A 23,288-nucleotide genomic window follows, 5' to 3' on the forward strand; every position below is an offset into this window, starting at 1 on the left:
GGGGGTGTGGAGTGGGGATGGGGGAAGGGGAAGGGGAAGGGCTCCCAAGTCCGGATGACGTTAACCCACCATGGCCGCCATCATAGCCCCGCACGAAGCATTCGCGACTCACGTCCAATGCGCAGCGCGTTCTGATTCGCCTCGCTTTTTGCATGACTTGAGATCGTAAAAAATTCATATTTTTTCTCTCGTTTTTATTTTTTACTTTCGTGTTTTTTTCTGTTTTTTTTTCGACGGCTGCGTATAGGGCAGGCCGTGCTGCAGGAACCCAGCTTTTGCGGGCGTTTTCAGAGCTGGTCATAATATTTAACTCACCGCTCCCTCCCGAGGGTTGCTTTTGCTTTTGCGTTTGCTTTTCATTAGGTCTTGCTCCGTTCTGCGTCCTCCGCCATGTTGGCTGTGTCCAGTGGCAGGAGCAAGGAGCAAGGAGCAGGGAGCAGGGAGCAGGGTGCAAGGCGCAGGGAGCGGGACATCCACCATCTTGCCTGGGCTCATTTGGTTCGTTATTGCTCATTTCATTCCCGGCCTCCAGATTAATGGGTGCGATAAGGTCGCCGTCCGCCAGTAGGTGTAGCCCAGGCCAGGCCAACTTCCAAGACCCCAAGCCCCAAACCCAAACCCATAGCCATACCTATACCCTTACCCATACCCTTACCCAAGTCCAAAGCGAAGTCCAGACGCCAGGAGGCTTCGGACCCAGCCATCCACCAACCCAATATGGTAGCCATCGCACATCGATCCCGCATGCCACGTTGGGTTCCCTTCCGCGCCGTGGAATGAGCTGGAATGAGCTGCCTTGGCCAAAACGAACCCAAAGGCACTGCCATTCCGCGCTGCCAATTCCTTCTCCTCTTCTGTGCCCATTGACTTTGACTCTGGGCACGAAGTTCTTATCCACCGAGTGAGATCTCCAGCCAATCCCGCCCCGATTTATGACTCACAACCAGGCTGAACTTAGCTTAGTTACCTGCAGATGGAGGCTGGAAAGCTGAGAGAGGCTCACCTCTTATTTGTTTATTTTTATGGTTAGGCGTTCAAGTTACACGAATTCTATATATAACTTTCTACATTCAACTTACTGACAGCTCAATCCTCGTGTTTAATTTGGCTAAGCTGCTGGATGAATACTTTAGTATCAGCAAACAATCATGAGTAAGAATTATTCAACCAGCTTCTACCACTACTTACCACTTTCTATTGCCGTTTTAAGATACTTTCGCAAACAGCTCTCATTTATACTTATTTATTGCCTTCTCAAAACTAAACTACATAAGCTGAACTCTAAATATGTGCTTTGCTGTGATCCCCACAAGGTCAACCCTGAAGATCTCAGCGATGTTGACCCAGTCCCAGTCTAGGTGCTCTGCGTCATGTGAGGTGACCGTGAAAGGCGATCCGCACAGCTTGTTTGCACAGCTGAAACTCCTGCGCTCATAAAAGCACATTTCTCAATCCCTGGCCTACTCAGTCGCCTCCATCATGTGGCGCCCTCTGCTTCTCCTCCAGCTCACCCAGCTGCTCCTGGGCCTGGCCGACGGACAGGTCCAGCCCAGAATCGTGGGCGGCACCACCACCACGCTCTCCGCCGTCGGAGGCTTCGTGGTGAACCTGCGCTACGACGGAACCTTCTACTGCGGCGGCTCCCTCGTGAACAGCAGGCACGTGGTCACGGCGGCCCACTGCCTCAAAGACAAGAAGGCGGGTCGCATCACCGTCCAGGGCGGAGTGAGCAAGCTGAGCCAGACGGGCGTCGTGAGACGCGCGGCCAAGTACTTCATCCCGAACAGCTACAGCAGCTCCAGCCTCAACTGGGACGTGGGCGTCGTCCGGCTGCAGAGCGCCCTGACTGGCAGTGGCATCTCCACCATTCCGCTCTGCCAGGTGCAGTGGAACCCGGGCGACTACATGCGCGTCTCCGGCTGGGGCACCACGCGCTACGGCAACTCCAGCCCCTCCAACCAGCTGCGCACCGTGAGCATCCAGCTGATCCGCAAGAAGGTGTGCCAGAAGGCCTACCAGGGCAAGGACACCCTCACCGCCTCCACCTTCTGCGCCCGCAGCAACGGCAAGGACAGCTGCTCCGGCGACTCGGGCGGCGGGGCGATCTTCCAGAACCAGCTCTGCGGCATCGTCTCCTGGGGACTGGGCTGCGCCAACGCCCAGTATCCCGGCGTCTACACCAGCGTCCATCGGGTGCGCAGCTTCATCCTCAGCTCCATCAAGAAGTGAGAGGTGGGCAGTCAGGGAGTCAAGGGAGTGGGCTCGCCGGAAGCCACGGCTATTAATAGTTAGTTAAAATATTAATTAAAAATCGTTATTGCAAGTGCTTGTGCTTGTGCTCCTCGCCTGTCGTCAGGAAGTCGGGAAGTCCTCGGCCGGATGGGCGACTGCAGATTGGCGATGGGCCAATGAAGATATCACCCATCTGCTTTGTGGCCCTGCCGCATGTAAATTGGTGGGCAATGCACAGTGCTTAAAAACTATGCCAACATGCTGAAACAAGTATGTTACTCAGTTTTAGAATCTATACTATCTAAGATAAACTGTCTTCAATGTCTTAACAATAAGTTGAAATATAGATTAGTTGTAGGAGGAAGCCTTTACGAATCCGAAGTATTCCAGCAAGAAATGGAACCTTTGTCCAAGGTGCGCTGGACGAGGGCCAAGGGCCTCATCCCGATCGATGATGAGTGGCCACTTCCGAGTGTTGACTTTGTTGTCGCGCGCTAATTTATAGCGATTGCCTGGCTTGATTTGCATTGGTTGGGCGCTGGTCAGGAGGATGGAAGGTTCCTGCACCGCAGCGGAAGGAAGCACTGAGTGGGCAAGTGCTGACCACCATCGGAGCACGGGTCAGTCCAAGTCAGCCAGCTTTCATATCCCGTCCGCCGCTGATTGCCAGCAATTCCACCTAAATTAAGTGCAGTTAAAGCGCCACTTAACACGTGCTGTGCCGCTGGAGCGCCTTCTCCGATGCCGATGGAGCGATCTGGTGACAACAGCAGATCCAACGGATCCAGCGGATCGAGCTCATTTGTGTAATTGCGAGGTGGCGGTGACCCGCTCGCCGCAATGAGTGCGTTTAGATGAAGCCACAATTAATCGCTCTAATGTGGCCGACAACTGCGATTTCCATAACGGTGGTGCACCGCAAGCGGGCTAATCAATCGCCACTATCATCAATTGCCGCAATTCAAGTGCATTTCTTCGGTTTAATGAGCTCCCGTTTGATTGAGCACTTAATGGGCTCGCTATTAATGCTGCCCCATGGTGGACATCACCTATCACCTGCCAGCGGGTCACCTTTCGCAGGAGGGTCAAAAGCCAAGTGTGATTCGATTCAATTTGTGCTAAGTAGTCCACCGAAAATAAGTTGTAATTGCGGCGAGAAGCTTTCTCATCCGAGCCCACGTCAACATTGAAATCCATCGACAGATTGACAGCCACAAATACACGAATTAGCCAAGGCCTGAATGGCTGAGAATGGCTGTGAATGGCTGTGAATGGGCCAGAATAGGTGGAAACGAGCCAAGTTCCACGGCTAATCAGCTAGCCAAATTATTATTATTAAACTCGTTCGCTCATGCCGGCCAATTAGCATTCTGACGGCTTCTACTGTTCGACTGCTGGCCAGCGTCGTATTCAAAGCCAGAACCAATAAAAGATTGAACAAAACTTTTGCCGTGGCACATCGACAATTGAAGTGCAATTAAGCTGCAGCCAGTTGGGGCAGGTGGGGCAGTCACCGCGCTGCGGTCGCTTATTAGTTTATTACATCAACAGCAAATCTCAACAAACGCTAATTAAGACACAAATAATCGAACGTGCCAACACTGAAAGCCAATAACAAGCCACACCGTATGCCCAGGGGTAGTTCCCCGATCCGAGGGCTTCGATATGGCCAAGTTTGAGCCACCGCCGCCACCCAAGGGGTGGTTGTCGTCGGCGGGGGCTTATGGCTTATGGCTCTGTAGGGGCGGAACCGGCCGCCCAATAAAGTTGTCCCGGCCAAAGGACACTCCAGCAACTCGGCAAAGGACCCTGCCAAGGCCTGGAGTTTGATCGGTGGTGACAACTTGGCTTTACCCAGACAGGAAATGGTTAGAATTTGTGGGCTAATAGAACTTCACAAGCTATAAATGTATCACTCTTTTTATTGAAATTGTAGTTATACAGACTTATTCCTCAAAAATTGGAAAGAGAGCTACATTATGCTTAAATGCTTCATCTTGTGCCCCAGACTTTCTACTTGAGTTACAGCGATGGAAAATGAGGTCTTTGCAACTAAGGGTCGATACAGTTCAGTTCAGTCAGCACTGGCGTCGTAGCTCCTGGATTTTGGCCTCTTTTGGGCTTGCGTGAGTAGTCGGCGTGGAACCGGGATTCGAAATGGAAGTGGCTCCGGAGTTGGGCCACCCACGGCCTGCGGTATTTGAACGACACGCCCAAGTTGTCCAACCTGCATTGGCAAAGGGCCAACTAAAACATGGAAAACCGAAAAGGCGCCGCGGGAGGGGGCTCACTGTACGGGCTAACCCTCGGAGGGAAAACCAACCACCGCGCAGCGAGCGACCGCAGCCGCAACCTGTAAAAAGTAAACAGCACGGGAGGGTGGAGGTGGATGTGGAGGGGGAGTGGTGGTGGTGGGGGTCAGGGGTCACAAAGGTACGGGGTGGCTGTTGTAATTCCTGCGCCGGTGTGCGTGTGAGTGTCGGTGCGGCAATGGCGCGCAATGGCTTGAAAACGTAACCGCAAATGTGGCGGCGGTGGAAGCGGGAGCGGTTTTCCGGGAGCGGGAGCGGGAACAGGAGCGGTGACAGGAACAGGCGTTTGTTCATGTAGTCCGGCTGTCTCTGTGTGTGTCTGTTTGTGTGTGAGTGTGTGTGTGTAGGTGTCCTCACAAAAGGGACCTTCGCAGCGCAGGGAGGGAGGAGTGGGTGCTGAATCTTTTGCCGTTCTTCGGGGACCTCCGCCGGAACGGAAGTGAATGGCACATTATGTTGCCGCTGCTTGATGTGGTCGTGTTGTTGGACTGCTGTCGTCATCCGGCCGGGGTCGAAAGCCCTGCTGCGGGGTGGTAATTGGATGGGCAGACCCGGGAGGACGTTCTCCGGCTCTGTGTGTGCTTGCCATTATGTACTTGTACGCATTAGAGCGACATAATGCTGCCCTCCTCTGGCCGGCCGGCCATCCAAACTGTGTAAGACCAAGAGACCAAGTCGGGGCTCCAAGTTGGGACTCCAGCCTCAGCTGCATTGCGGTTAAAGTTTCTTCCAGACTCCCGAAGGATGGAAACTCTGCTTTTTTGGAGCGACGTTTCCACAGACCCACTTGGGTTCGGAGTGGAAGTGGGAGTGGGAATGGGAGTGGGACAGACGGCAACATTGTCATCATCAAAATCCCATTAGCAACGTATTCAAATGCGTTCGAGTGTAAAACAAGCCACATTCAATGCACGCACACCACTCACCACACACCACACACACACACACACTCACGGAGTAGAGTTCGACGTTCGACTCATTCATTCACCGAGGCGACATTACGCATCCGTTTGTCCGATTCCATGGGCATCAGCTCCTCCCACCAGACCACCTTGCTCAACCCTTGACCCGTCCACCGTCCACCATCCCCCAGCCACCCGGGCATCCCTCCAATTTGCATGGATTCGGGTCGGGTGAAGCGAGATCCTTTAAAATCAATGGCAATGCTAGCCTACTTATAGGCCCGGTCCACAGCCACCCGATGCCAGCCGCTCCTCCTGTGGAGTCAATCATCCAATCACCCGTCCGTTGATTCCAATTACAAATCCAAATTCCGACCCCGCCGCCCTCCCTCGCAAATGTGGAGCACTCAAATTAGCATTTGGCTCGGAGGTGGAGCCCGTATCTTGTACACATGTGTGTGTGCACATGGACACTCTGGGCCCATGTGTCCAATATTTTTACCATTCCAACCATTTCCATGCCTGATTTGTAGTGCGCTGCCCACTGGACTCTCTAATTTGTAAATTTGGTTATTGGGCCGGGCCAAATGCGATGATTAGCTCTCCAGTTTCGAGAGGTGCTCGCCGTTGGTTGGATAAGCAGGCAGCGGGGAATCTGCCCAGGTAATGGGTTTATTAGCTGCACTGAAAGGATTCCATTTCATGTATATGTCTAACATCGCTTATATACATTTCTGTGTTTAGTTATGTTGAAACAAAAGTTCCTTAAATTGTACTAAATGTACTTCTGGCTCGAGCAAATCGATGAATCAAGCTGAGCTTCCAAATGGAATGGAAGCACTACTATGGGTAGTAATTTAATAAATATAGGTACTAAGTGTCATCTGTGAACACTTGAAATGAAGCATTTAGTTGGCTCAAATCAGAGCTGATCAACACATAAAATTGGACACAATCGGAAGTCGAAGAAAAGCGGCCTAGGTTAGCGTAACCAGTGCCATATGATTTTTATTGAGATTACCTCTCTAATAACAACAATACTGATTGTGGGATTATCCTCTAGTAATAACAATAATCTTTCTGTGATGAAACCACAATATGTACATCTGAAATCCATCTGCCTCGAACAGTGCAATCATCATCGTGGAAACACAGCTCCTGTAAAGTGAAGTGAGCGAATCAATTGAATGGATTGCCTAACGATCCCATTGACGACGCTGTGTGTGTCAAGAAGACGCGTTATCGCGGCGACATCCAGCCAGCGACCCTGAAAAGCTGAAAGCTGAAAGGCTTTAAAGCGAATTAGTAGACCGCACGCGTACGCCCACCCACCCCACCCATCCCATCCATCCCATCCATAGCGCCCTTTCCACCCACCTCGTCCATTTCCACCGCCCAAGTCGCATCCACACTGACGAGCAATTGTTGATTGCAGGGTCACAGGAGCAGCGTCATCGGGCAAAGAGCGGAATCAGCAGGAGCATGTGCCGAAGGTCCTTGGGCGGAGTTGCTGCCATCCCGCTCGCTCCCGTGGCCGCCGCCCTGCTCCTGGGGTGGCCCGCCTATCGCTGCGCTGCTCGCTCCCGCGGCGAATGGCATATGCGTGCGATTTTGATTTTTATTTGATTTGATTGCGGCGTCAACTTAATTAAGCGACCAACTACCAACAATGGCCAGCAAATTGAAACAGCAGTCGGGCATTTGAAGTTCAGTTCCTCGTCCGCCGAAGGGCTGCGGGGTTGAGGGGCTGGGGGGTTGGTGGCACGGCAAGACATTTGTAATTCCTTTTATTCCGCTGCCGCCAAAAGTCATTGAAACGTGTAATCTGCAGCACGTGCGCAGCGCGGCAGGACGAGTCCTGGCTGATTTTCAAGTCGGTCCGACTGTCTCGGCGCGACTTTAAAGGATGCCCGACTAACTCACGGCATCCCGCAACTCGCATCCTGCGGGGGCGAAGGTGCAATTAGTTGGCGGCACAGGTTGCCTCCTACCGGATGAGCGGACAACAAGCGGACAAGGACGAGGATGCGCGCCAGGATGAGCGGATGAGCAGGAATTCGGCTGCCACCGACGTGGTCGCCGCCTCCGTGTAATTAGTGTCAGTTGCGAAGTCACATTTGGCCGCCCTTTGTAGTTGTAGTTGAAGTTGTTGTTGCGGACCACTGGCGGTGCTGCACTCGGCCACGCCCCCGAAGGCCGACTGGACGCTGCTGCCCAAGATGGACGACGTGCCGCAGGACCTGCCCCCGCCCCCGCCACTTCCTCTCCCTTCCCTGCTCATTCATGCATCCGTCCGGGTAATTATTATAATTACCTGCGTGAGTGTAGGTTTCCATAGACCAAAAAGGGAAAACACAATATTTTAAAACAGAAAATCCCGCAGCAGCAGGCCACAGTGGCACTCGATCGTTGAAATTAAAGGAATTTATCCTAAATTTAGGGATTGCTATAATATTACTTTCAGCTTCTGTTATATAGAAGAGGTAATCTCACTTATCAATGTGCAACGTCTTGCAGTTTGATAACCAAATCGTATCTTATAGGTGAAGCAACAACCTAACAGTCTGCATTTGGAGTACTTCACTTCGTAATAATATTATTCTTTGACACCTTATTGTCTTTTCCCAAATAGTGGGCCTTTCATCTCGATGATGGAACTACTTTCTTGCGTTACGGCATCCTCCCCTTGTTGTCCAATGAAGCGATTATGCACTCGAATAGCTTGGCAAATGCAAGTCAATGCAATCTTAAGTAGGCATCTTTGCCCTATCCGAGTAGATTTTATCTGGCTTCTGACCACTGTACCTGGCGGCAAGTAACAAAGGTCCAGCACCAAGGACCCGCTTCAGTGTCATTGTCTCGGGTCCTGCTCGTCCTGCCCGTCCTCCTCCTGCCTCTCCCTCGTCCTCTCCCTCTAATCATCCTCCTATTGTCGGCTGCCTGCGTGCACTTGGCACTTGGGAAGTGCTGTGTGTGTGTGTGTGTGTGTGTGCGTGGGAGTGCGTGTCTGTAATTATCCGCCGCTAATAATATTCAAATAGCTCCTAAACATATCCGCTGCGATAGCGAGCGGGCTTACTGGCTAAGCGCAGCCATTGTGTCTAATTGCAGGGCCGAAAAAGATAAAACGGATCGGGCGAGTGGAACTCGGTCAGAACGCAGATGCAGTTGGCCGATAGGCAGTGGACCCTGGAGACCGGAATCCGAAGGCCTATCGATGCAGTGCTTGTCGCCAAAAAGGTTAATAAACCACGAGGAAAACCTCTCGACCGCTTGCTCAGCAGTTCGTCAGGCCGAATAACTGGCCAGGAACTGGGAACTGGGAACTTAGCCAAGGAACTTAGCCAAGGAACCAAGGCACCGAGGAACCGCTAACAAACCGCGGAGGCACGAGAAATTCTTTTCGTGCCGCGGCACTGAGAAACGCCAGCGGGAATCCTCCGCGTTCGCATTCGCATTCGCGGCTTTGAAGTGCTGCCGCCGGTCCAGAGATGAGATGTCAACGTGGTCAGTGGCCAGCCAGCCAGTCAGCCATCCAGCCAGCCGAGTGGCCCGAAATTATTTTATTTTCCCCTGCCTTCTGCCTGCTGCTCTCTGTTTTCTGTTTTCCCTCGCTGCAACTGAAAGTTTGCATTCCACTTGTTTGTTGTTAACAAAACGCCGTCCGCGGCCACAAAGGAAATTCTCACCATTCCCCTCGGCAGCGACGTTTGATTGGGATTTGAAGTTGAAGCTGCAGCTGAACTTGAAGTTGAGCGGCAGCTGGAGAAGAAGACGAGAACTGGTTGCCACTGCCCTGGCAGTCTCGTGAATGGCTGGCTGGCTGGCTGGCTGGAGGATCAGCCCGGAGGAAGAGCTCTGAATGAATGCTGGCTAAATAGCTTTCGACAGGCGTGAGTACATGCGGTGGAGCCGCCAGAACACGACCGATCATCTCATCCCATCCCATGCCATCCCATCCCATTCCATCCCAGCTCATCTCATCTCATCTTATTGCTGGGACGCGGATTGGCTTTCAGCCGGCGTTGTGACACCATTGACGGCTCAGTGCCGAACTGCCGCTCTTGGTTGCAGGCACTCACCGAAACTGAGTACTTCACTACGAAACTCACAGTAAATAAATACTGAGTATAATAATAATATGTCAAATGGGTTTCTCTATATTAATTATTATGGAATAGAACATCTTAGCTTCAAGTGTTTAAAACGCATCAAAGATGTTAGACAAGGCAAGACTTCAAGACTTTCGGGGGAATCCCATGCACAATTTCCAAACTTCCAGATTCGTTTCTTGCGAGTGTACTTGCTTCGATTGGCGTTGCAATTGACTCCAACGCTGACGCGTAGGCATTGCAGCACGTTCCTTGAAGAGGAGGAGGAGGAGGAGGAGGTGGCAACGGGGCGTCCAGGGAACGCACGAGACCAGCTGTAACCGTACTCCTCCTTTGTTCCGCCGGCGGGAACATTTGAAAAATGTCACATAGTTCGGCGACTGAAAGAGGTGGATGCCAGTGGAGCAGGAGCGGGAGCAGGAGCGGGAGCAGGAGCGGGAGCAGGAGGAGCCCCATCCCGCCCAGCGCAGCGGCTAATGACTCTGTTGTTGCGCCGACACCTGACCAAGCCCAAGTGACTTCTGCTCCTGACTGCGACTGGCCGGCTAACTGGCAAACTGGGTAACTGGCCAACTTGTTCGCACGCCAAAACCAACAAAAGCGACGACGGGCATCAATTAAAGCGTAAATCGTAATTAATTTATTAGGCACTGAAAGTGTCGCTAGTTGGCCAATCGACAGCCAATTGAGGTGCTCGAGGGCATTTTAAGGTAGCTCGTAGCTGGAGTCACATGGTGTCGTATGTGATGGGTATGGCTTTGCCTTCAGAGGCTTTCTATGCTTTTAACGTGGTTAGTTTATAGCCAATAAAAAGGGGACTCCACGAATTGAAGTCCTGCTTGAGTGCGTGTTACCCGTTTGCAACCGGTTCACTGCTTCGCCTGCTTGCGCACTGCTTTGGCACTGCTTGCACACTGCATTGGCGCCAACTTTAAATTTAAGGCCATCCCATGGTGTCACAGTTAACACACACGTTTCCTTATTTTTCAACGCATATATTCCATTTTACAACTTACATTTTTGTGGAAAATTCATAAATGAAAATAGTACACTTTACTTTGGTATCTTTGGTATCATGCCATATGGCTTCATTATTTTTTCACCGATTTCGGCCATTAAATTTAAGGGCCAAAACCTTTCAGGCTAATGATATCGGCGATGCTTCGAAACGGAATTGAATATCAAACGACGGCACTTCCTAGAATAAAATGCAAAGACAGTACCGGGTATTTCCCAGAAACGGTGGGGGAATCGCAGCACGTTGCACGTGACTTTTATTATGAAAATTATCCATAAGCAATGCGGACTGGACAATGCAAATTGCCATAATTGGGCGTCAATATTTGAACAAGTTTATGACTTCCCCGCATTATGAAATCCTTCAAGGGGCTGAAAAGGAAACGGGGATGGTGGGGAGATGGCAGGCACACACAATTGCGTTAATAATTCAAGCAAATTGAATTCGAATCCCAGTCCGAGTCCGAATGGACTACGCACTGTCGCGTCACGGGAAATGCAGCACCAGGTCGCAGATCCCCGCCGATGTTATGTCAAGTCACCTGAATTATTCAGAATCCCGCAGAGCGGACAGCGGACAGCGGACAGGGGACAGGGGACACCTGTCCAGCGTTCGTCCAAGTATGGCCGGAGTAATTATAGCCACGACTGCCCGAATCCATATCCATATCCATATGCATATGCATATAGTCGCCGGCAATCCGAACCAAGTCAAGGCAATTTACTAAATCGTTGTCAGCGAAATTTTGTTGACATTCTAATGAGCCAAAGAACCGATTGGATTCGATTCGCTGATGGCTGCGCTGTGACAGTTTGTACCGCAATAATTTCAGCAATTTCGAGGCCCGACTTTGGCTCCGGGATGCGTATGCTAAGGCCAACCATGAAATGATTGCGCCAAATCGACGCAAACCAGAAAGCTGAAGAGCGTAAAGCGATCTTCCAGATCACAACCACGACCACAGCCCACTTTGTGGGCAAAGCACAAGCCCGGCCAGAATCCAAATCACATTGGCCACTCCACTTAAGTGTAATCACAGTCGCAGGTCGAAGCCGAGTCGAACTCGAGTGGAAATGGAAGTCGGAGTTGGAGTCGCGAGGAGGAGGAGGAGTGTGGCACACTCCAAGCGCAGCAATTGCAGCTCATTACGATCGTCATCGTCCTCAGAGCATTATCATTATATCTTATTCGATCTTAAGCGGTTGCCCAGGAGGAGGAGGAGGAGGGGGGAGGGAGGGAGATCCAACTGGACACACGACAGGAACGAGTCCTCAATTTCGGCCTCAGCCGAAATTTGTTGCACCAATAGAGCGTGGCGGCGAAAGGGGAAAGACACCTAAATTGCTCTTGGCCGCTCGGCGGACCACCTCAATTGGCACTTGGCGCCAAATTTGATTCGGATTTCACTTTCCTCCCAATTGCCGTCGATTTCGTAGGCTTATTTCGAAGGGGATCCAACGATGGGTGAGTCAGGGGCGTCTGCAGAGCTGGGAGAGATCACCTCGGAGTCTGCGTGGGCTGGGATACTCTTACTCTTACTCTTGGTCGTACTCTCACTGTTACTTTCGGAGCGAGCGGACCTAATTGAGTCATTAGCTTGGGGTGACCTACGCGCACTCCATTTGCTACGCCCCCACCAGTCGCCAGCCGGGCACTCCACTCCACTCCACATCCATGCCATGCCATTTATCCCATCCCCACCTGCAGCCTCGCAAATCAACACCTCGTGGAGATCGGGCGGCGCAGCCAAATGATTCTGCACATCAATTTCTCACGCACTAAGTGAGCCACTTAGCGCACATCAAAAATCAATAATCGATTAAATAATTAGAAAATTGTGAAAATTACTGTAATTTTGAAATCAATTCGATGCATGCGACCACAGCGACCACGTCGATCGTCGGGTGTCAAACCAAAGTCTCGTCTCGTCTCATCTCATCTCGGCTCGGCTCGTCTCGGCCGGAGCATAAATAATCACATTATAATAAAATAATGCAATGCCCTCGAAGGGGCTGATATGGCCATATCCCTTATCCCAGATTCCAGATTCAATTTAAATGGAAAACACTTTCCTACGGCCCAGGACCAAGTCCAGGACCAGCTCCAATTAATATTCGCGGCGTGCCGCGATCACCGCGAGCTGATAAAGTGCGGCTCATATATTTTGTCATAAATTTCAAACGCGCTCGACAGCTGCTCGACTCATCAATCAGCCCCAGTCCAACTTGAGGTCCAGCTCCAGCTCCAGATCGAGCTCCTCGTCCACTCCAGATCCGATTCGATCCGATCCAAACCCAACTGGAGTACGTGGAGCGTGCGGACTTTGGCAAACACTCGATTAAAATCAACTTCAATTTGTAATAAATCAAAAGTCCTATCAAAAGCGTATCCGCGGAACATCACGAGGCGATCGGGGCACCCAAAAGGGCTGCGGAGGAGGAGGTTTGTCCCGGACCAATGAAGAAATTTCGGCCAGCCATGTGGCTCCACATCCCGGTCCCGGTTAGTCCAGAATGATGAATGGTTATTGATTCGAGGGAATCGCGACCGCCCTCTTTCGGGTCCTCAGTCCATCGTCGCCAGCAGTTGGACAGTTTGTAGGCAAATTGTAGGTGGGCCAGTGTCCAGCATTCTGAAGATTTTAATAGCACCTCTGTTGGTGCAGTTGAAGAATCCGTAGAAACCTCAGTGATATCTCCTCCGGAACATGAAACTCGTAAAGGTGCCAAGTAATTGCGACATAGGTTCAGCAATGCTCATGCTGCAGTAATAGGTATGAGTAGTAATTGAATAGTAAGTGAGTATCCCTGATTATGACATGTGTAATGAACCAAAGACGCCCCGGGTTCTGTCATTTCATGAGTGGAAGCGGCACTGGCCTATGATTACGCCAATAAGCTCTACGGGGAATTAAATCTAGAATCGAAACTGAGAACTGCTAACTGCGAACTGAAACCGAAACCGAAACCGAAACCTGTCGTGGCGAACAACTCATCAAACAGACACTCAATAAAAATGTCAGAAGCGGTTATTGTTATTGTTATTATCTATTGGCTGTGCAACTATATGCAACTATATGCGACTATAGGCAACTATAGGCAACTATAGGCAACTATAGGCTACTATATGGCCGCTCATGCATCCAGATATGCGATGGCTTTTATCGGCCGAGTGTCGGCGTTGATTTGCGGACTGACTTGATCGTGTTCGTGGCGGGACTTGCATTCACATGAGTCATGGGCTGCGGCTGTCGAGATGTCGTGAGCTGAGCTGCTTTTATTTTGCTTTGCATTTGTGCGCCAAAGGAGCTCGTGTGGTGTGCGGTGTGTGGTGTGTGGTTGTGTGTGCTGTGTGTGGTGTGTGGTGTGCTATGTGGCAGTTGGTTATCTTGGCACGAAACGTGGCTGCGACTCTGGGCTGTCGAATGCCAATTGCAATGTGAAATGTTGCCTTACAAAATGCCGCGCGTCAATATGCAAAATACATGCCACGAGAATCAACGGCGAATGGCGACGGCAACTTCCACAAAGCCAAATTGAATTGCAACCCCAGGGCAGTGGCTGTAGATGTGCCTGTACTATAGGTGCAGCTATGCCTGTGGTTGTGGATGTGGACGTGGCTAGTACGCTGGATGGGAGGAAACGAGACCGCCAAGCCAAAGAATTCTGGCCTCAGCTATGGGTGGGAGGTACAGGCAGAGCTAACCGAAAGTGAAAAATAAAGTAGGGGGAGTTCCTCGGAAAAGCGGGTGGAACGACTGACTGGGGAGAGCGGAAAATGCGGCACGATTCCGTGTGATTTCTTTCCTTGAGCGATTGCGGCCATCGAATATGGCAACGTCATCGCAGCGGCTCTTAACCCTCTGAAAACCAACGCCATAACAAGTAAGATTCACTAGGCCGTCTTAGGAATGCATTCACTAATGTTGTTAGAACCCTTCCTTAGAAAACGCAAACATTCGCAATATTCGCATACCACGTTCATGCGGAACACTACTCATGTATTACGTTTGTTAACTGAGACACAATACAACTATGTACTCAGTGGGTTAAGGTTTCTCTCCGGCGGCGTTCGCTGAATTTCCAACACCCCGTGGATCATGATTCGCCGCTTAACGCCAAGTCGCCGAAAATATCAGCAACACAAATCGATCCCCGTAATTAGCCGTCCATGCCAAGCATGCAACTTCGATTGCCTCCAATGGAAATGCAAATGGAAATGAACATGGAAATGGAAATGGAACTGCCGCAGATCGCAGATCGCATCGCACTGCATCTGATCGGATTGGATTGGATCGGTGGAGCTGTGTCGTGATGTGATTTACTTCGTGCCGGAGCCGGAGCCCAAATCCAATGCAAGACTCCTATGGACGGCCTCCTAGGACTGCGCACGCAGGATGGCGGATTGGCGGGCCGGGCCATGCCCAAATTAAAGTGTCTGCAGACCGCAAAACGTCCATCAAAGCCGCAGGAAGGGCGGAAAGAGCCGAAAGAGCCAAAAGAGCGGCAACAGGGCCGCAGAAATAAGCCAATAAAATTGTCATGCATTGACAAATAACATGGCCAGCCATCCAGCCAGCCAGCCAGCCGGGCTTAGAAAACTAGAGCCGCAGTCAAAGTCGAAGTCGGAGATGGAGTTGGAGTCAGAGTCGAAGTCGGATGTTCTCTGCCCAAGACCAAACGAAGTCAAGGGGAAAAATGGCGTTTGCCGCAGACAAAGGCAGAAACTTAAAAACGTTTTTCTCCGCGGGCTCCCCTTCTCCACCTCCACCTCCTTCTCTTCGTACTCCTCCTCCTCATCAGGCACCTCCAACTCTTGGCCCAGAGCGTCTCGGTCTTGGCCTGAACCCGGCCTGCAATGCGGCTCCCACGCCTTCAAAATACTATATGTTAACAAACACGCTGCCAAGTGGCTGACAGCTCGCCGGGGGGAGCGGGGTGCTGCCAGATACCCAGATACGATGCGATGCCAGGTTTGGGGGAGCACCACAGCACAGCACCAGGTTTCTTGTGAAAAGACCAACTGCAGCGGAGACGAGCCAAGATGGAGGAGAGTCCCACTGCTCCTCGCCTTCTTCGACGTTCGAGGGCTGCCCCCGCAAAGAGCCAAGCCAACCAAGGCGCGCATAATAACCCGGCCAAAACGTGCGCAGATTTCCAGCAGACGATAAAGCACAACGAGGGGCAGGCACTGCCAGAAAGTAGAAAATGAGATGAAAAATAAGGACAGGACCAGATCGCATCCATGGCTGCCTCCGCTGCAGCTTGGGCCTGGATTTTGGCATGGGTCCATGGCTTTGGCGGCCATTTTACTCATCCGCTTCTTTCGGTTCTTCATTTTTTGTTTTCGACTGTGGCCCTCAACCAAGCAAAGTATCTGAATCTTTGGCTTTGTGCAGCTGCAGCGACTGCAGAGTCCCTCGCATGCAAAGCAACAGCAGCCCGGCCAATTTGGAGTTTTCAAGAACACACAGACAGATAGACAGAAGACAAAAGACAAAAGACAGAAGACAGATGGACCAAGACAGACAGGCAGACATAGTATCTTAGTATCTGTCAGATGGCTGTGCCGCATCTGCATTCCTGTCAATGTTTGTCTTGAAGTCGCTGGCGACTCCTCCTGCTCCGCCCCCTCCTCTCTTAACATTGAGGGACACCAACACCTTTCGACTTCTCAGCTTGACCTTTGACTGCTCGAGTGTCAGTTCCAAGAGGGGTCGTAGTGGCTCCTCGCAATACAAACTGAATGTAAAATCAGTTCCTGATTTGTAAGCCATCTTAAAGCCATCTCTTGATTTGATTTTCCTATATTCAGTTTGATATTTGTTTTTCTTAAGGTAAATTTGGAAAACTGCAGCTTTGGGTCAGCAGCAAACCTGTCCTAGGAAGTAATTACCTCCATTATGACTTTATGAAGCACACGTGCTACAATTCAATCCGTGAGTCGCAATCACTGCAATCACACCGCTCGCTGTTAGCCAAAGTATCTCGGGGATGCGTAGCAACTGGCAATCACAAGCTGCCTAATGGTAATGTCATCCGAGGCGTTCGCAGCTGCTGTCCTGCTGCCTTTGAGCCTTTGAGGCCTTTGATGCCTTTGAAGCTTGAGTTGCTTGCTGCAAGTGCAACTGCAACTGCAACTGAAACAGCTACTGCAACTGAAACTGGAAGTGCAACTATTAGCAGGGTCCGCACCTATTACTTAATGGGCGAGGAGCACGTATCCTGGAGTCAGGGATGGGCAGGGATGGGCAGGGGCTTCTGGCCATGGGCCGCTCCTTTTGGCCACATGCGAAATGCGTGTAATTAGACGAAGCATTTCAAATTGCAAAGTGCAACGCGGCTACGCGGCAGCGCGGCGACCAGATTGCATTCGCTGGTATAATTTCCGCTGCGGTCTAGTGTGTGGTGCACTTTAGCTTAGGTTTCAGCTTTTTGCATCTAATGATCGGTCTGGTCTCTCGGATCGGTGTCTCTAATGCACACAGTCTGGAAACTAGTTGGCCGGGCCGATACATTAATTAAATTTGCATTTTAATTTGACGTTTCGTTTTGTTTGGCTCGGCGCGGCTTGTGATTTATATGGGAGCGGGACTGGAGCAAAAAGCGGTTGATCTTGTCGATATCTGTATCTGACCAGTCCGGTCAATCTGTATCTGTATCTGTATCTGTATCTGGACGGCAGCAAGAAAATCACTTCTATTCCACGGGGCAGCTGCAATGCCATGAGCTGTCAGCATTTCCGCCCGTCCTCGGAGTGCGAAATCCAAAACTCGTGAATTCGGGGCGAAATGGCGCCCGCCATCTAACATTTTCCACTGGCGACTGGGGAGTGGAGAGTGGGGATGGGGAGTGGGGATTGGGGGCACTGGTGGATTTGGGAGTCGGAGTGCGCGGATGGGGAAGTTGCGCCTGGTTTGGGGTCACAGACGCATGCAATTTCAGGCAAAGCGGCGTAAATTGTTGCATGTTAAAAGGAAGTTAGCCCACAGCCCATAAACATTTGCTCGGGCAAAACAAAAACGGAAAAATTCCAAGCTGCTGAAACCGCAAAATGAAGGCGCGCAAAGACGTTTACATAACGGGTTAGCTGGGCACCCCAGCCAAGCCGTCAACCCCCCAAAAACCCCCCGAAAAGCAGTCGGCCATCCGTCCGTCCAGCGGAGCACACAGTCAGTCAACCGCAGACAGGTCCCGAAACACCAAAAACACCAAACACCAAACAGCAAACACCGCCTACGACCACGACACCACCAGAGATGAGCAAATGTGGCTGCCAAAAAGTGTCAGTTTTCATATCCCAGAAGTTCGAGAAGGATCGAAAGTATTCAAGGATCAAAAGTATTGTTTGTACATACATATCTATCAGAGGGCTATACTGTTCAAATCAGTTATAGAGAACTCTAAGAGAACTACTACTAAGATCTACTTAACAGAATTTCCCTATACTATAAAAACACATTTTCAGAAGAAACTAGAGCCAGAAGTTGGTGCGCACCACTGGCGGGGCAACTTTAACCTCGACTCCTCGATCGCAAGGGGCATGCATCTTTGTCAAAATGCAAGGCGCGAATTGTAAATTTGCAAATGCCGGAAACGCAAATTTTCCAAACTTGTTAGCCAGCCCGCCATGGCGGCCCGACTTTTGGCCAAATATCAAGCCGCAGAAAGAAGTTAAATTAGAATTGGCCGCGGGGCGAGCTGCGTTGGCGTTGCAAGTCGGAATGGAGAACTTTGCGATACAATTGGCTGGCGGCTTCAGTGATGGGCTCCTGGCACGCAATGCCCGGACTAGCACGTGGCCTGTGCCCTGCGTCCTGCCGAAAAACCCACCCAGTCCTGGGCGTCCTGCCAGGTATCTAGTGCACACAGTGCGCTGGGAACGGAGCCATCCGACGGATGCATAAATTTCGACTCCCAAAATAAGCGCAACAATTAAAATGCTAAATCTAAGCTGACGCTTTCCACTGCCCAGCTGACCTATCATTATGGCCGCTTGCGAATGATGCACTACATCCGCCGCGGAGTTCAACCATAATTCTTAACCCCGATCGCGCGGCAACCCAATCATTAGGCCTACGCACGAAGACGACCCCTGATCCGCAGACTCCCAGCTCCCCCAGCCCCCCAGTTCCCCCTGTTCCCCTGATCCCATGATCCGGGCAGACGCATATATCACCTGTGACGGGCTGCGAGGAGAATTATGACCTGACCGGGCACAGAGCATTCCAGCACGTATCAATCTGGGAATGGTGAAAAATGCGCCCGTCGATCTGCAACCTTTGCATACTCGAGTCTCGAATCTGGCAATGATTCTGGAGCTGGACAGGCGCAAAAGTCCTGATCCTGATCTCGAACTCGATGTCGATGTCGATGTCGATCTCCATCTCGATCCCGATCCCGATTCCAGGTCCGATTCGGGCCATAAATCAGCGATCCTAGGGCCGCGGGCGCTTGATGTGCATATTCATGAGTTTGATTGAACTTATAAATCAGATCTGGGACCATGGGCCATGGGAGCTATGTGCATAATAGTCGGGAAGTGGACTACATGCTCTCCGGCAGATGAGCCGGCAGATGAGCAGCCGCGTTCACCTGCTCCGTTGACCCCTCGGAACGGTTGTGCCAGAAAACTTAATTAATTTGACATATATCACGAGCTGTGGACCCTCTGCCTTTTGCTTTTTGCTTTTTGCCTTTTGCTTTTTGCCACCAAGGAAGAAATGCGCTAATGAAGCCGCGGCAAGCTGGGAAATGTGTTTTGACTGCGTTTGCCAAGAGACCAAGAGACCGCCAAAAAGTCGCCAAGGCATAATTAATCATGCAACAACATTCTTTGGCTTAGAGACCGCTGTGTAACCTTTTTTCAACCCGGTTCTTTCGGCCCGGCTAACTGAACTAAACCGCAGTTAGCCAGAGCGCAAAAACAAAGGCAGAATGGCCATAGCTGCGAGTGATATTAACATATCATTATGATAGCCATTAGCACTTTTAATTGATGAGTTTCTGCTGCCGTTCCGTTCCGAGCCGCACTCCTCCCCCCTTCCTCCCTGCCACCAATCATTTGTCAATGGCTTCACTTTTGGCTCAAAACCCAAAGCCACAAAGCCCGCCGTCGCGGAGAGTCGAGAACGCGAAAATGGCCGCAGGTCGCGAATTGAAACTGCGGCTTACGAATGCGTAAAATCCGTTTTGGGGGAAACAGTGAATGGGGCAAGTGTGGTGGAGCTGTCCCAATAACATGAGTTCAATCAGTACACTAAGTCAGTTTGCCAGAGCAAAGCAAAACTGGCAAGCAACTCGAGTGCAATCAAACGAAATATGGTAGTTATAGCTGCGCTTCATTGTCCACATGGCAGTTACTTACCTGTAAGCTGATCATAAAGTTAAGCACTATATTGCAGTAGTATCCACCATGTAACATATTTTCCATCAATGTAGTGGATATTCGCTAAACAGTCGAGTTTCGAGGGAAGATAGCGCGAATTAAGATTCATTGATGAATTTTGGCTCAGCTTAATGGATCTGCCTCAGTTGGGACTCATAATGATTGTGAATGCCCACAATTAATGAATGAGGTTGAGAGCACGCGGGTGTTTGTGGCATTAAGAGATATTTACACCTATGCCCCGGATTGTTAGTTCGTGTTTTATTTGTTTGGCTGTTTAGCAGTGGACTAATCGTACTTGGCGAGGCATGTTGCATGTGGCTTAGGATTTCCGAAGTTGAAATTCCCCTGAAACTCGAGTGAAACCTGCAATTAAACAAATGCCTAAGAAGGGATACCGTTAGCCGAGGTCTCCAAAGGGTTCCAAATGCCCAGCGGTGGTTTGGGTTTGAGTTTGGGTTTAGGTTGTGGTCCCTCTTCAAAGGGGGTTTAATCGGTTCTTTGCGGCTTCTTAGGGCAAACACGCCTTTGAGGTCTAACCTCGCTTTCTTTGGGCCAGAATGTGCTTGGCACATGTTGGACACAAGCCCTGGACCCGCAGACCCGCCTCCAGACGCCAATTATGCAGTCCAGTCAAAGGACTCGCCCCTGGACACAAACTGGACAGGATGTTAGAAGCCGACGGCAGCCGCAGTCTAAGGAGACTAAGGAGACTGCAGAAAGAGCGAAAACGAAAGTTGCGCCAAGATTTTGGCCAGCGGCCTTAACGGAAATGGAAATGGTCGCGGGGTCCTGGGGTCCTGGGGGGATCTGGCCCCAGTGATCTCGGCATCGGGATCCTACGACGGGCTGGGCAATTAGGCAGCGCCTCTCGGACGTGAGCATTAAATTTCCAACCGAAAGTGGCAGATCCATCAAAAGTGAACGCAATCCATCATCTGGCGAATCACGGCGTGATGAGAGCAGCGCCGACAAGGCCCAACTCCCGATCCCCATCCTTGCGGCTCATGATGATGACCGCAGATTGGCGCGCTCGCAGCACGAGCTAAAAGGCTTCAGCTCCACCGTTAGACACTCAGGGCAGCTCTGCAAATGTATCTGCACTCTGAATATGCTTTCAAGAACCACTAATATCTACCTATCCACGTTTTCTGGGCTTTTGTAATCCCAAAATGTGGCGCAGTTCATGTGGAGCGTTGCCTATGAGTGGAGCGCGGCTCCAAGGTCACACTTAAGTGGACCCAGTTCGAGATGGAGACCCGCTTCTTTCTAATGCCGCCTGGTCTACTTTTGCAGCTCCAGCGCGACCTGCTGCAGGGCAATTAAAACAATTACAGGGACTTAGGGTCCGCATCTGAGTCCGAGTCTGTCTCGGGTGTTTCGGGTGTCTCGCTGGTCTGGGGTGTCTGGGCCAAGTGGGCTGGCCAGGAACCAGGAGAGGCCTCTTCGCTTTTCGCTGGAACCCAGCCGCACGCCCATTAGCGACAATCAATCTCGGCCGCGCTGCAACGCAACCGAGCTGCGGATCTGCGCTCTTTTATATTTCGGTTTTATGTTTTGCCGCGAATCGTAGTTTCTTGCTCTTAGTTTTTATTATTTACGAATGCCACTTGCCAGATAACCCATAATTATGAAATTATTACTGGAGCGCCAAGCTGCGACGGCAGCGAAACGTATCTGTATCTCGGAGGCAAGGCGATTCTGTGTATGCCGTCGGAAAAGCAGAAATCATTTCGAGTCGCGGCGGCACAGGAAGTTTTTCGGTGCCCCGGGCCGTGGAAGTTGTTGTTTGTTAAAAAATATATGCGCAATCTGCCGAAATAGCCGCCACTTCTATAGGCCTTCAAAAACGTTCGGTGTCCACCTTTCGTTTCGACTTCTACACTCGATGAAGAAATTGAGATACCAGCGGAAAATAAACAAGACCGTTTGGTCGACAACCTCTCGGCTGCAGTGCTCTGCTGGAGGAACCCCAAATGAGGCAGCCAAACTTAATAAATTATATGCAAAACTGCCGCTGGCGAAATGGCAAACCAACAAAGTGTCCAAAAGGCAGCGGGAAAGCCAACTTCCAGCAGGGGAAAACAAATGTTGGGCGTTCTAGGAACTCCGTTTTGAATATTTATGAAAGGACTGAGTTCCTCCGATCCTCTGAGCTGGAGACCAGCCGGATCCTGCGGTCCGCACTTCCCGTTATGGGCAACCGCGGTCCTTGACTCGTTGCCGATGTCCTAGGGCCTGAAACCTGATCGCCAAGTTGGTCAAATGAAAACCAACGCTAGGGTCCTGCCACATCATTGCTTGGCTTAAAAGGAATGGAATGCTCATTTGGTCACGTCAAAACAAGTGCAAGAAACAGAAAACTTAAGAATTCGATTAACGTATTATAACTTATGCAAGGCAAAGCTTTCAAACAATAAGTTCAGGTGTTCTTAAGATAGTTAAATTACAGATTTTATTCACACAAACAAAACATTTCAAAGCCATTCCCAGTTTGGGAACCATTTTGGGCACTTTAACCACAAAAGACCGACGGACAGTAAGAAAAATGGCGAGGTTGCAGTGCGATGACGGCAAGGAGGAGGCGGTGGGCAGGAGGAAAAAGGGGGAGAAAGGAGCTGAGGGGATGGGGTATGGAAGATACTTTGAATGCGAGCAAGAGAGAGATGTTCATCGGAACGCATGTTCTTTGAAAATTGCCCATAATTATGCGAACGAACTTCAAACTGATTGTTTCTACCGGCAGCAGCGCAGTGCGAGAAACGAGAACCCAGAGCCGAGGATCGGAACCCATCTCCATCTCCATCTCCACATCCCATAGCTCCATGGACCATGGACCACGCTGTCCGAAAAACGCGCGTCCGTTGCATGCAACGTGGCAGGGATGGGATGCGATGCGATGCGATGGGATGGGATGGGATCGAGATCGGGACATGGCCAAGGGTATGGCTATGCGGAATAGCCCGCTTGGCTGCAGTGAAAGAGAATGACTGTAATTACGCATCACTTTTTCTTAATTTTCATGCTGTGCATCTTGCGGCCCTTCCTCCTCGCAAACGGAGCGGATTGCAGTGGAGGTGAACGAGGAGGATGAGGACGACGAGCACGAGGACGAGAAGGGGTCCTCCATCTTGTCGCTGGGAACAATTTGAGCACTGAACTTGACCCACAAGACGAGTCTGCGGCTTTTTGTGCGGCAGAGTTTTAGAAAATTGCTCGTTTCGTTGCGTGCATGTTTCCCAAAATGTGAGCGACTTGAAAGCATTTTGCGTGTTGTTTTGTCCGCTGTCTGTTTTCTGCTTGTTCCTCCAATGAGAAATCTAAT

At 50.8% G+C, this 23,288-nt stretch overlaps 1 protein-coding gene across 1 annotated transcript; it reads left to right on the plus strand.

The window, feature by feature from the left end:
- The first annotated feature begins 1,479 nt into the window (after positions 1-1,479).
- LOC122614729 (seminase) lies at positions 1,480-2,229 on the plus strand. The gene has a single exon (XM_043789373.1). The coding sequence runs from the start codon at positions 1,480-1,482 to the stop codon at positions 2,227-2,229; it is 750 nt and encodes a 249-aa protein (XP_043645308.1).
- The last annotated feature ends 21,059 nt before the right edge of the window (positions 2,230-23,288 follow it).

This window comes from Drosophila teissieri, chromosome 2R (assembly GCF_016746235.2).
Source record: "Drosophila teissieri strain GT53w chromosome 2R, Prin_Dtei_1.1, whole genome shotgun sequence".
NCBI classification, from domain to species: domain Eukaryota; kingdom Metazoa; phylum Arthropoda; class Insecta; order Diptera; family Drosophilidae; genus Drosophila; species Drosophila teissieri.

Excerpts from the sequence above, each read along its gene's own strand:
- LOC122614729 (XM_043789373.1), top strand. The coding sequence starts at position 1,480 with ATGTGGCGCCCTCTGCTTCTCCTCCAGCTCACCCAGCTGCTCCTGGGC.